Raw genomic sequence first — 11,958 nt, forward strand, 5'->3', positions numbered from 1 at the left:
AAAGGAAGTGATGTGGGGTTGCAGCTGGTGAAAACCGTCTATATGGACATGGACATGATTGGACTGACTGAGCAAATTCTCATACTCCGACTAGAAATTTCTTGCGCTCATGTCTAGTCATTATTCAGAGACATTTTATTTTGAAAGTCCTAAGAGAAAGTTGTATTTGTTCACCGCTGCTGACTTGACGCTGGGGCGAGTGTATAGTTTGTAACAGTGTAATAATTGCGCTACATTGATTTGCCTGGTAGCCTACATTTCGCAGTGGAGCTCAGGCTGCCTCATCTCTCGCTGGTAGGAAGGAAAGAGTGCGAAAAGTGACCTGGCTGGAGAAACGACAGACTTCTTCTGAACCGAACCGCTGCTATTTTCTCCTCGCTGGCTGCTCTTCTGGAAACAAAGCGAGAGTGTGATCCGACACAGACTGAACCAAATGCGGATTTCACTTGTGTAGGAGGAGGAGGAGGAGGGGGCATCGCCGGGGCTGTAGCACTGTTGTTGAAATTTACACGTTTTGACTTTGGATCAAGCAGCGCCGGTGTTGTTATTTTCCCTGGTAGGACGTGTGATTTGAGCTACATGTCTTGACTACAAAGAGGAGGCGAGATGCACCATTTGGAGGACTGAGGCGCTAACACCACTTCAACCGCTCCTGGGCTTCAACATGGGAGACTGAAGCAGGTAACATCAAAGGGAAACCATTTGAAACCAACGAGGGGCGGTCGACAGTGCAACCTTAAATGCATAGATACATCATTTGCTAAAACGCGAATTTTGTAGGCTACGTATTTGAGTCTCCTAGGCTATCTTAAAAAAAAACGCCCACTGTTGTCCACAGAGATATGAACTCTCTTTAGACTCTCTCCATGAAGCCCCCTGGTCTGCACTGGTTGTCTTCTCAACCATTTTGTTGGCAAAACAACACACTTGTCAAGGCTCTCCCATAATAAAGGGAGGCGAGCTGCTGGAGTTTTGGCCTAAATTGCACCAACTCAACTCGAGGATGATGAAGTAGCCTACTAGGCCTGCTGCTCAAAATGAGATGAGGTGTAATTCTATTTGGCATTGATTTTCTCAACGTTTGGGCTACAAACACTAGGTTTGGGTTATAAAGAGTGTTTTATGTCTTCCTTTGATTGGAGATCATCGGTATCTATTCCAGAGACATTATCAGCCACATCTGTCTATGTTCACTTCTTTGTAGGTTCCAAGAAAATATTGTCTGAAACTGGTATCGATTTAAAAGGTGAAGTAACTGTTTTGAATATGTGCTAGATGCATTTCTATTCATGGGGTCACCATTAAACAGGTCCAATTTCAGCAAAAGGTGCACACAAAAACATCTGAACATTTTAACGTGAAAATAGGCTTGGTGTCACAGCAACAATACCTAGTCTCAGATTAAAACATTTATTTCATCAAAGATCTTCACTGAAATTAAGTTTGTCATCTACCCATGTCCGCAAATCTGGCCCATACTGTTGGCTAGATTTCAGTTACATGTATAATAAGTATTATCTTTACCTACAGTTTTTCTTATGTACGTGTCCATCTATTTGCAGGATCTGACCTAACTATCCATCAAATAATCAGATGTTCTAATTTTTGCCCACATATAGACCATGGCAGACACATTATCAGGGTTTAACCAAGTTTGAAATACCACTAATAGATACATTACAATACATACATGTACATTTGGACAGGTTTTTTGCCATAAACCAGTAACCTGGTTGTAACCAACAACACTGACTGACAGACTAGGCTGCCACTGCACCTCCTTAGTGCCAGGAGCCAGGTTCAGGTTCAGGGTTAGAAGATGTCATTTTCCATCACATGATTGTGTCGCCTCATATTTGAGCACTTCCCAGTCTTTTAAGAACCCTAAAGCCGTTTTACTGCAGGTTGACTTGATTGCTGGGAGGTTGAAGAGGCGATTTGAACGTTTCTAGGTCACTCTGCCTGAAAAGGAAACAGGTGCGTCACTACTTTCCCTGTCGAGGTAGAACGCTCCACTATCATGCATACATATTTGGTGTACAGGTCCATGAGATGGCATCCTCTACAACAGTGGTTCTCAAAGTGGGGTCCGGCGGGGACCCCCAGGGGTCCTTGAGGGGGTTCCACGGAGACCCCAGCAAAAAGAAGAAAAAAAACAGGGATAATTTATTTTTTGTACTATAATTCCATCCATAACACAATGACAACACGTATGACTATTTTGGTCGTGGGTTTTATACACTTTCTGTCATAAAACATCTAAAAGCAAAAATCTTATCAGATGGGGTTCGTTGACGTGACAAAGTTTGAGAACCACTGCTCTACAAAATGTAGCATGAAGGCATACAGTATGAAGGGATCTGTGAAGCAGCAGGAAATAGACCGTTATTATTTGCTCTCATTCACTAGTCTTCATTGTTATGACAACGCACTCGTCATCAGCATCTGAATAAACCCACAGTCTTCCCAGTTTCACTGCTGTCATCAGCCTGTTTATCTCCTTAACACGGCCTTTTATTTCCTCACTGTCTCAGTGACCAGAATAATGTGTATTCCTCTGCTATCTGTTTAATGACTACTTAGCCACGTATCACAATAGCAGCCCGAGCCGTGTTTTAATTAGCGTGGCTACATGAAAGCTGCACTTTAGGTGCCATTTGAAATGCCTGCGCAGGGCTTCTAATCGCCTGTAATTGTATTTGCTTCATTTTCACGCCCACACTATGAGTCCAAATCGAAATGCAGATTGAAGCTTCATCTCTGTGGAAATGTACGTTAGAGATGGACACCGTCACCTTTTAAAAACAATCTACGTTTACGTCTACACAATGGTCAGCAGCACGTTTCTTATTTGCCATTTGCCACTCAGCCATTGATAGCGGCCAGTCTGAAATAACAGTGGCCAATGTTTATACAGGCGATAAGGGGTTTTATTGCCGATATTGACTTGTACCCAGAGAGACGCTGGCTGTTGGTTCCTGGCAGGGTTCGAGAGAAACCACTTTAACGTGATTTCTTATCACTTTGTGGGCAGAGAGCTGGGTTCATTTGTGTGTGTGTGTGTGTCTGTGTGTGTATGCGTGTGTGCGTGCGTGTGCGCACATTTGAATGTATACATTTAGCCATTTATTCCAACATGCAGTGTGTCGCCGTGTCTTTCTTTGCACAAGTCTTGGAATAAATTGCTTTGGGGTTTTTAACCTGAATCGCAACACCGTAATTATACCAAGTCACGCTTTGATAGACGTTAAATGAACATACCGGGGACTCAGTTGAATCGTGTGATTAGTGTGGGCAGCAGCTTCAATCGGAAATAGCTACAATGCAAATTCAAACACTTGGAAACACTTTTGTCCCCCGAGCGGTGTTCTCTCTCATGTCACTACTAATGAGGGAATTACATGGTTGTATTCCTCACCAGTCTGCTTGAACCATCTGCGAGCCGAGGTAAAGACTGAAGGAACGTTTAACTTCTCAGAAGGAGCCTATTTTGGAGAGAGAAGGTGGTGGGATTGTGGAGTTAATTGTGGAGTTAATTGGGGAGTTAATTGGCGATGTGAAGGCATCTAACCCCGAGTGGATTACAGGCTCGCTCTCTCCTTCATTATAACTCTGAGGGCAATTTGATGCAAAGGATATTGTCTTAATTGCTTTTGATCTCCTTTCAGAAATGCCCATTCATAGATCATCATTTGTCAGCCCTTTGTTTTGGACGACGACAGGAAATAGAATTCAAACTGTTGGAGCAGTACCATGCCATAATGAGAATAAAACCAGCATTTCTTGTACATTTTTGATTGACTGTCTTGCATTCATTAATGTTGTGTGTGTGCGTGTGTGTGTGTGTGTGTGTGTGTGTGTACTTCTTAGGGTCTCGCAGCCGCGGAGATGTCTGCGCGTTCCCTTGAGCTGGGAGTATCCGCATCCACAGCGTCATGTTCAGCGTGAGATCACCGCCGACGATGCCCGGCGCTCCCCCTGGGGAAGAATGGTTCGCTCCACTGTCACTCCCCTTCCAGAGGCAGGGGACCCTAACGCCAGCCTCTGCTGCCTCGTTACGGGGCTGCTGAAGCTCTCTGAGAGGCCGGCGATGGAGAACGTCTCCATGGCGAACGCCTCCCACGGCTCCCGGGTGCCTCCGGATGAGCCGGCGGAGGCCCCGGAGGGTGTGCCCGGCGTCGGCCTGCCTCTCCAGGTTTTCTTCTGCGTCGCCATGATCGCCATCCTGCTGGTGGCGCTGCTGGGAAACGTGGTGGTTTGCCTGATGGTCTACCAGAGATCCGCCATGCGCTCTGCCATCAACATCCTGCTGGCCAGCCTGGCGTTTGCGGACATGATGCTGGCCATCCTGAACATGCCGTTCGCCCTGGTGACGGTGGTCACCACCCGCTGGATCTTCGGAGACGTCTTCTGCCGAGCGTCGGCCATGCTCTTCTGGCTCTTTGTGATCGAGGGCGTGGCCATACTGCTTATAATAAGCATTGACCGTTTCCTCATCATCGTGCAGAAACAAGACAAGCTGAGCCCCAGCAGAGCCAAGGCGCTCATCGTGCTCACGTGGGGACTCTCGTTCGTTTTCTCCTTCCCGCTGGCCGTCGGTTCCCCGTCCCTCCAGATCCCGTCCAGAGCCCCTCAGTGCGTGTTCGGCTACAGCGGCGAGCCCGGCTACCACGCCTACGTGCTGATCATAACGCTCGTCTCCTTCTTCGTCCCTTTCATGGTCATGCTGTACACGTTCATGGGGATCCTCAACACCATCCGCCACAACGCCATCCGCGTCCACAGCCACCCGGACAGCATCTGTCTGAGTCAGGCCAGCAAGCTGGGCTTAATGAGCCTGCAGCGGCCCTTCCAGATGAACATCGACATGAGCTTCAAGACCCGCGCCTTCACCACCATCCTCATCCTCTTCTCGGTGTTCACGGCGTGCTGGGCGCCCTTCATCGCCTACAGTCTGGTGACGACCTTCAGCAGCGGGTTCTATCACAAAGATGACTTTTTTCAAATCAGCGCCTGGCTCCTCTGGTTGTGCTACCTCAAGTCGGCCCTCAACCCGCTCATATACTACTGGCGGATCAAGAAGTTCCGCGACGCCTGCCTCGATCTGATGCCCAAGTACTTCAAGTTTCTTCCTCAGCTGCCAGGCCACACGAAGAGGCGCATACAGCCGAGCGCTGTGTACGTGTGTGGAGAGCATCGCTCTGTGGTTTGAAGGGAAAATCCACCCTAAAACACCTTTGACACTGTTAAAAAAAAAAGCAGGTATTCTGGCGATGTACCTCGCATTTTTGTGCCTATTTTGTTTGGTGTTATGCTTTTCTTATTTCCATGGATAGTTGCCCAAATATTGACAACAATATTTCCGGTGCAGCGACAAAAGAAGTTGATAACAGGATTGATCTGTGTGTAAACATGTTTTGCTGTCAGTCCCTCAGAATCAAAGAGCGAGAGGGCTTCTTTCTCAGAGCCGCCATTTTGCACCAAGAGACGTATTGCTGTTGCTCTGCACCTGCATGTCGGCTAACGGTTAGCCGCTAACCCACAGCTGAACGGAACTAGTTCACTGCCATTCTCTGCTTCTGGGACCTGCAGGAAATCACTCGCTGGAGTAGAAGTAGGCGACAGTGGGTACACCAAAAGTAAATTGCAATATCACAAAATGATACCCGATGCATTTAATTGATGAAACATAACAGTGTAAGAGGATGCAAGGGTGGATTTCTCTTTCATGGGAAAGTTGGCCCCCAAACCAAAAATGCGTATTTCCCTCTGACTGCACCTGTAGAGATCGTTTTGGTGTCAATTGCTGACTTTTGGAGATATGAACCGTATGAGATGTCTGCCTCTTGTCTCCTCTCTCGAATACAATGGAAGTGGGCTCGGCTCGGCTTGTGCTGCTAAAAAGAAAGAAAGAAAAAATAAATCACACCCAGGTGTTGAAGTAAGTGGTGCGTCCTCCACCCCCCTCCCCCCCTCTCTCTGACACTGATTGAGTGTGTGCTCTCATATACGTGCGTGTTTCTCTCCGCTCTCTCCATAGCGTGCGAAAGTCTCGCCAATGAGGAAGTGAATTGTCCATTCATTTAAAGTGCATTTTTAAAGATGATTTTTGGGGGCATTTTTGCCTTTATAGTATAGGACACTAAGGACAGTAGGTGGACAGGAAAGGTGGGGAGAGAGAGCGGTGATGACGACGTGGCAAAAGACCACGGATCGGATTCAAACTCAGGTTGGCCACGCTAAGAGGAGTAAAGGCTGCTTTATGCTCACCATGCCGTGAAGGGCGCGGGGGTGGAGCGAGGGCCGGACGCGTCAAATGACGTAAATGTGTTGGGCGTGGTTGGGCGCTACCTCCGTAGGGCGCCCATCGTGTATACCTGAAGATTTTTCTCACAGCGCGACCTCCGCACGGCTTCTCTCCAAACATGGCCGCTTTCAAGCCACTGAGAGCCCTGAACACTGAGCTGTTTTCCTCACATTTCTTGACCCTAGGTAGGCTAAACTTTGCTTTGCAACTGTTCGTTTTTAGTCATTTCAACAAGTAAAGGTGTTGTGTTGAGAGCATGTTTGAGAGAGATTAAAAGCAGCACAGAGTAGGCTATCAGGGCTGAGAGAACTGAAACGGTTATTCAGTAAAAACAAGTTTGGTGATTCATTCATGTGCTGATGTGCGGTCGTTTGAGAGTGAAAGCGCACTCAGTACTGCACATAATAGCGTTTCATTGCGACTTTCCACGGGCTGTTCTCACTATTACCATTGTACAATGTTTGTTGATCACTTGGCTGATCACTTCTGAGTATAAACGCATCTGGCCCAGCGCGAGGTCCGCACGGTGACTCGCGGAGCTCCACCCCCACGGAGCTTGCTGGAGTATAATGAGCCCTTCAGCCATGCTCTACCAGGTGAGCCACCGGGTTACCCCAGATGTGTCTTAATTCGTGTCCGTGTTTTACCCACTGCTATCGACGCTATCGCTCTCTACGCCTGCGACTCTGTCTGTGCCGAGCGGGGGAGCTGGGGGAGTGTCTACGCCTGCGTCTCTGTGTGTGCCGAGCGAGGAGCTGGGGGAGTGTCTACGCCTGCGTCTCTGTGTGTGCTGAGCGAGGAGCTGGGGGAGTGTCTACGCCTGCGTCTCTGTGTGTGCTGAGCGGGGAGCTGGGGGAGTGTCTACGCCTGCGTCTCTGTGTGTGCTGAGCGAGGAGCTGGGGGAGTGTCTACGCCTGCGTCTCTGTGTGTGCTGAGCGGGGAGCTGGGGGAGTGTCTACGCCTGCGTCTCTGTGTGTGCTGAGCGGGGAGCTGGGGGAGTGTCTACGCCTGCGTCTCTGTCTGTGCTGAGCGGGGAGCTGGGGGAGTGTCTACGCCTGCGTCTCTGTCTGTGCTGAGCGGGGAGCTGGGGGAGTGTCTACGCCTGCGTCTCTGTCTGCTGAGCGGGGAGCTGGGGGAGTGTCTACGCCTGCGTCTCTGTGTGTGCTGAGCGGGGAGCTGGGGGAGTGTCTACGCCTGCGTCTCTGTGTGCTGAGCGGGGAGCTGGGGGAGTGTCTACGCCTGCGTCTCTGTCTGTGCTGAGCGGGGAGCTGGGGGAGGGGCCCTACGCTAAACCTCATCCACACATTCCGTCACGTATAGAAGTGGCTGCACCCGCTTCAAAACATTTGAAAAACTCACAGCAAATCAAGACCTGATTACTCAAGATAATCCACAGACCTTGTTGCGAGCGGTTTCATGTAGGACCTATTTTCTTTCGACCGAGACCGAACTAGTTTGCGAGCTAGCGGAGTAGATTTCAGGAAAGAGACTTTGCTCTTGAGTTTTTTTTTTAATGCTTTTTTGGGGGGGGGGGCACATTGAGCACCACAAGTGCCATCCACTTCCATTGTATTTGAGAGAAGGCAGACATCTCTACGGCTGATATATCTCAAAAATCTGCGACTCGCACGAAAACGATCTATATGCATAAATATCACGACAGGTAAGAGGAGAAATATGTATTTTTGATTTTGAGGTGGTCTGCTCCTTTAATCCTGGACAGGGACCTTCTTCACTGCCACTGGGTTTTGTTTGACCTCTTTGCCACTGAGATCATGCGTCGTGGGAAACGACGGCGTGTTTTTAGCCGCGTAGAATTTGTTTTACAAGGCATGTAAAGTAACAGCTTCAATGGAATTTGAATGTGGTCAGAAAATGGCCGCAAAACACATTTGAACGTGTATTTCTATTTAAATGTTTTGGATGTGCCTATTGATTAGTCTTATTTGCCAGTCAGAATGCTGCTGCTATATCTGGTGAAAATGTGCAATTTCAGTGTACTGTACTTCTGTTGAATGTAATAAAAAATGTGACATTTCTTACGTTGTTAACACTGTCTTAAGGGTTCTTTGTTGTATCCGTTTGCTTTTTGTTGAGGCTCGAACCTTCAGTTCTTCTATGAGGTTCATGGTGTTCAGAGATGTACTACCTACTTTGAACGATTGACTTATTGGATGCTGTGGATGATATAGCTCTGAAATATAGGTCTCAAGGAGCAGTAATGTCCACTTGTGCCATGGCCTTCAGTCTAATATGTACTACACCACCACACTGCTGTATAGGCTATTACACAATATGTACAGAACAGACAAAACGTTTTCATTGTGTTCAACAATACTCCAGAGGCTTCATTTCCCTCATTCTATACAATCGGTTTACCTTCTCGCATTGGACATCTCCCAGGAGCCTGAATCAAAAGAAGACCCCGTATACAATATCTGGGAATAAGCATATATATATATATATATATAAGCACTGATGACTCGGACTCATGCATTCAGAGTCGGAATTTGGATGCTCGGACTCTGACTTTTGTGTTTGTAATAGGCCATAATCATTTGGCATAAGATATAATCATTTGATATAAGATATTAATACCGTGACATTATTCAATTTCGTGTGCAAGGGCAGGCAGGTGTGTTCCACCTACATGTGGATTCACGCTCATGTTCAGTGACTTGGGACTCAGACAGGGACTCGACTCAGACTCTTCTGTGGGGACTGGAGACTCCACTCTGACTCGCTGTAGTGACTCGACTACAACACTTGACAGGGACGACTATTAGCCGCCGTTGCCCGACAGCAGGCCGTGATGCTGTTTGCTCTGTTTGTTGTGCAGAAAGCAGTTTGGGGCTGGGACGCTTCCCAGGATGCTGCCTGTATTCGGAATAATAATCATAAATCAACATTTAATTTGAACTATTTCAAAGCCGCACACCTTTGAGGTCAACCTAAAAGACCCATCAAAGAGAAAGTTCATCTTTGTGGACATGAAAGCAGAGTAAATTGAGGCTGCGGCCGGCCGGGCGGGCGGGTTGAGACATCATCTCAGAGAAAGGTCAGCAGGTCGTTTATGCAGAGTGGATCCCTGCCGCCCCGCTCAGATACACATCCTCTCCAGCCTAAAGGATATAAAGGATGATGCTCAGATACAGATCCTCTCCAGCCTAAAGGATATAAAGGAGGATGCTCAGATACAGATCCTCCTCTCCAGCCTAAAGGATATAAAGGAGGATGTTCTTAATCAGCTGCCTCTCTGGGCGTCATTATTCACCCAGCAGTGACTAATGAGCGTGCCCAGAGCTTTGAAGCGCACTTGAATCATCCGGTAAAGACTATTACTTAGCAACAGGAAGTTGCAGATGTCTCAGGAGAATGCATGGTGACGGTGCCTGAAGTCATGTTCAGTTGTAGTGGCTTTTATTCTTCTGAAGATAATTGGGTAACGCTTTAGAATACAGCCCGCAAATAAGCATGTAACTAGAGGGTAACAAGATCTGTACTTATAGTATAACTATGGGGTACCACACTGTACTTATAGTGTAACTACGGGGTACAAGGAGTGAATTTAGACTGTACCTAGAGGGTAACAAGATCTGTACTTATAGTATAACTACGGGGTACCACACTGTACTTATAGTGTAACTACGGGGTACAAGGAGTGAATTTAGCCTGTAACTAGAGGGTAACAAGATCTGTACTTATAGGCTAATTACGGGGTACCACACTGTACTTATAGTGTAACTACGGGGTAACAAGACTGTACTTGTAGTATAACTACAGGGTAACAAGATCTGTACTTATAGTATAACTACGGGGTAACAAGACTGTACTTATAGTATAACTACGGGGTAACAAGACTGTAGTCATAGTATAACTACGGGGTAACAAGACTGTACTTATAGTATAACTAGGCACTATAACTACACTTGTTACCCTTTTTCAATCTATATTCAAGTTAGCTTGCTAGGTCTAGCAAGCTAACTTGAATATAGATTGTGAGTTCCCAAACTCGACACAAGCACGCCACACATATAAACACAAAGCTGCCCCATGTTATCTCAATACAGTTGAAACTAAGGTATTCCATGGTTGAATGCATAATATCAATGTTGCAATGCATTGCCATGGAAACCTGAGTCTCCCAATAATGCTATAGCCATTATTATTACATGACATAGAGAGGTACATTTTAAATGGGCTTCCAGCGTTTTACACAAACATCATCATCATCATCATCATCAATCAATTTGTATAATAATAATATGCTTTATGAAGCACCTACATTATGTATTAATGGGGAGAGTGTGACACTATAACAATGCAAGGTTTGATTCCCGGGGCAGCCCATGATGAAAATGTCCCCATTGATGGTGTTCGGAGACAATTAAAAATAAGGGAATCTGCACACAAATTTCTTTTATCGCAGGTCAGAACAAAAGCTCAGTGCAGAACACTGCTTTGATCTTTTGTCAATCGAGGACTTAAGCTATCCTTTAAAAACTGTTTCAATTCTGCACTATGAATCATTTGATAAGGATGGATGGCACCGTTTTATTGATCTCATTTTAGAATGGATTTCTTTGTTGACATCTTCTCTTCCTGCCAGAGCCACAGGCCTCGGTGGAACAGACGAAAAGAGGAAGAAGCAGAAACAAGAAAGAATGTGGCCTCAAATAGATGCTTGTTGCCATGGTGATCTGGAGCATGTGCTTGTGTGTATGATGACCTCAGACGTGCATCCCTCTTCAGACCACACGGCACATGGTGCAGACACATGTCGCCGATTACAAACGTGATATAGTATGGAGTCAATCCAGGTTGAAAACAAATAAGCATGATCATTTTTGACAACTAAAAGGCTCCGGCTACCGACCATCTTTCCACTGGTCATTGCATTTCTGGAATGTCATGTAATAATCAAGAGCGTCTATTCCAGATGGAGAACAGAGAAATTCAGGATATATGAGGGAAATTTACAGGAATATAGGCTACCAGAATGTATTTTACAGTTGTTCTTATGCATTGTAGAGTTTCTTCTAGAGCAAGCCCACCTTTATTGGACACTTGACTGTTTACCCAACCTAGATTTGCCTCAGTTGAAAAACATTAACAAAACAGGTCAAAGAAGCACTCCAAACCCATGAAAGATTATGTTATTATGGCCGTGTTTGGAGTCCAGTAATAAGACTATCTCGTTTGCCTGTTCCAAATAATCTAATTTGGAAACAAACTCTTGATATGTCATCCGTGTATTTGAGTTTTACGTAGGCTACTTTTCAATGCACTGCCTCTATACAAATAAGGTATAATCTTTTTCTTTTATTTTTCCCTCATCAGAACGTAGATTGTCAGACATCTTTTCTGCCCTATTGATGTTAGATTGGGTGTTGGCTCCCCCCAGTGTTGCAGCGCAGGATTACACACAGTGAGGAAAACCTGTTTTCAGTCCTTTGTAGTTCCATCATGTGTGACCACAAACCAGTGTCCTGTCAGCTCCTTCAGATGCACAGTGGATATGGTGGGATTCTTCGGATTGGAAGATTCTGGTTTATGTTACGTTATGTTTTATGCAAATAGTAGTTAGGCAATATGGGTAAACTAGGCTTTGTCATTCTATAGCTAATTCTTCAACACCATAATATGTGAAA

The 11,958-nt window shown here is 46.2% G+C and overlaps 1 protein-coding gene across 1 annotated transcript; it reads left to right on the top strand.

Annotated features, from left to right (window-relative positions):
- Window positions 1-507: 507 nt before the first annotated feature.
- gpr63 (G protein-coupled receptor 63) lies at window positions 508-5,473 on the top strand. The gene is made up of 2 exons (XM_083643673.1): window positions 508-681; window positions 3,871-5,473. The coding sequence occupies exon 2, from the start codon at window positions 3,989-3,991 to the stop codon at window positions 5,210-5,212; it is 1,224 nt and encodes a 407-aa protein (XP_083499799.1). The 5' UTR covers window positions 508-681; window positions 3,871-3,988; the 3' UTR covers window positions 5,213-5,473.
- Window positions 5,474-11,958: the final 6,485 nt, after the last annotated feature.

This window comes from Poromitra crassiceps, assembly GCF_964638095.1.
Source record: "Poromitra crassiceps genome assembly, chromosome: 9".
NCBI classification, from domain to species: Eukaryota; Metazoa; Chordata; class Actinopteri; order Beryciformes; family Melamphaidae; genus Poromitra; species Poromitra crassiceps.

Coding starts and splice junctions, on each gene's coding strand:
- gpr63 (XM_083643673.1), top strand. CDS start 3,989: ATGGTTCGCTCCACTGTCACTCCCCTTCCAGAGGCAGGGGACCCTAAC.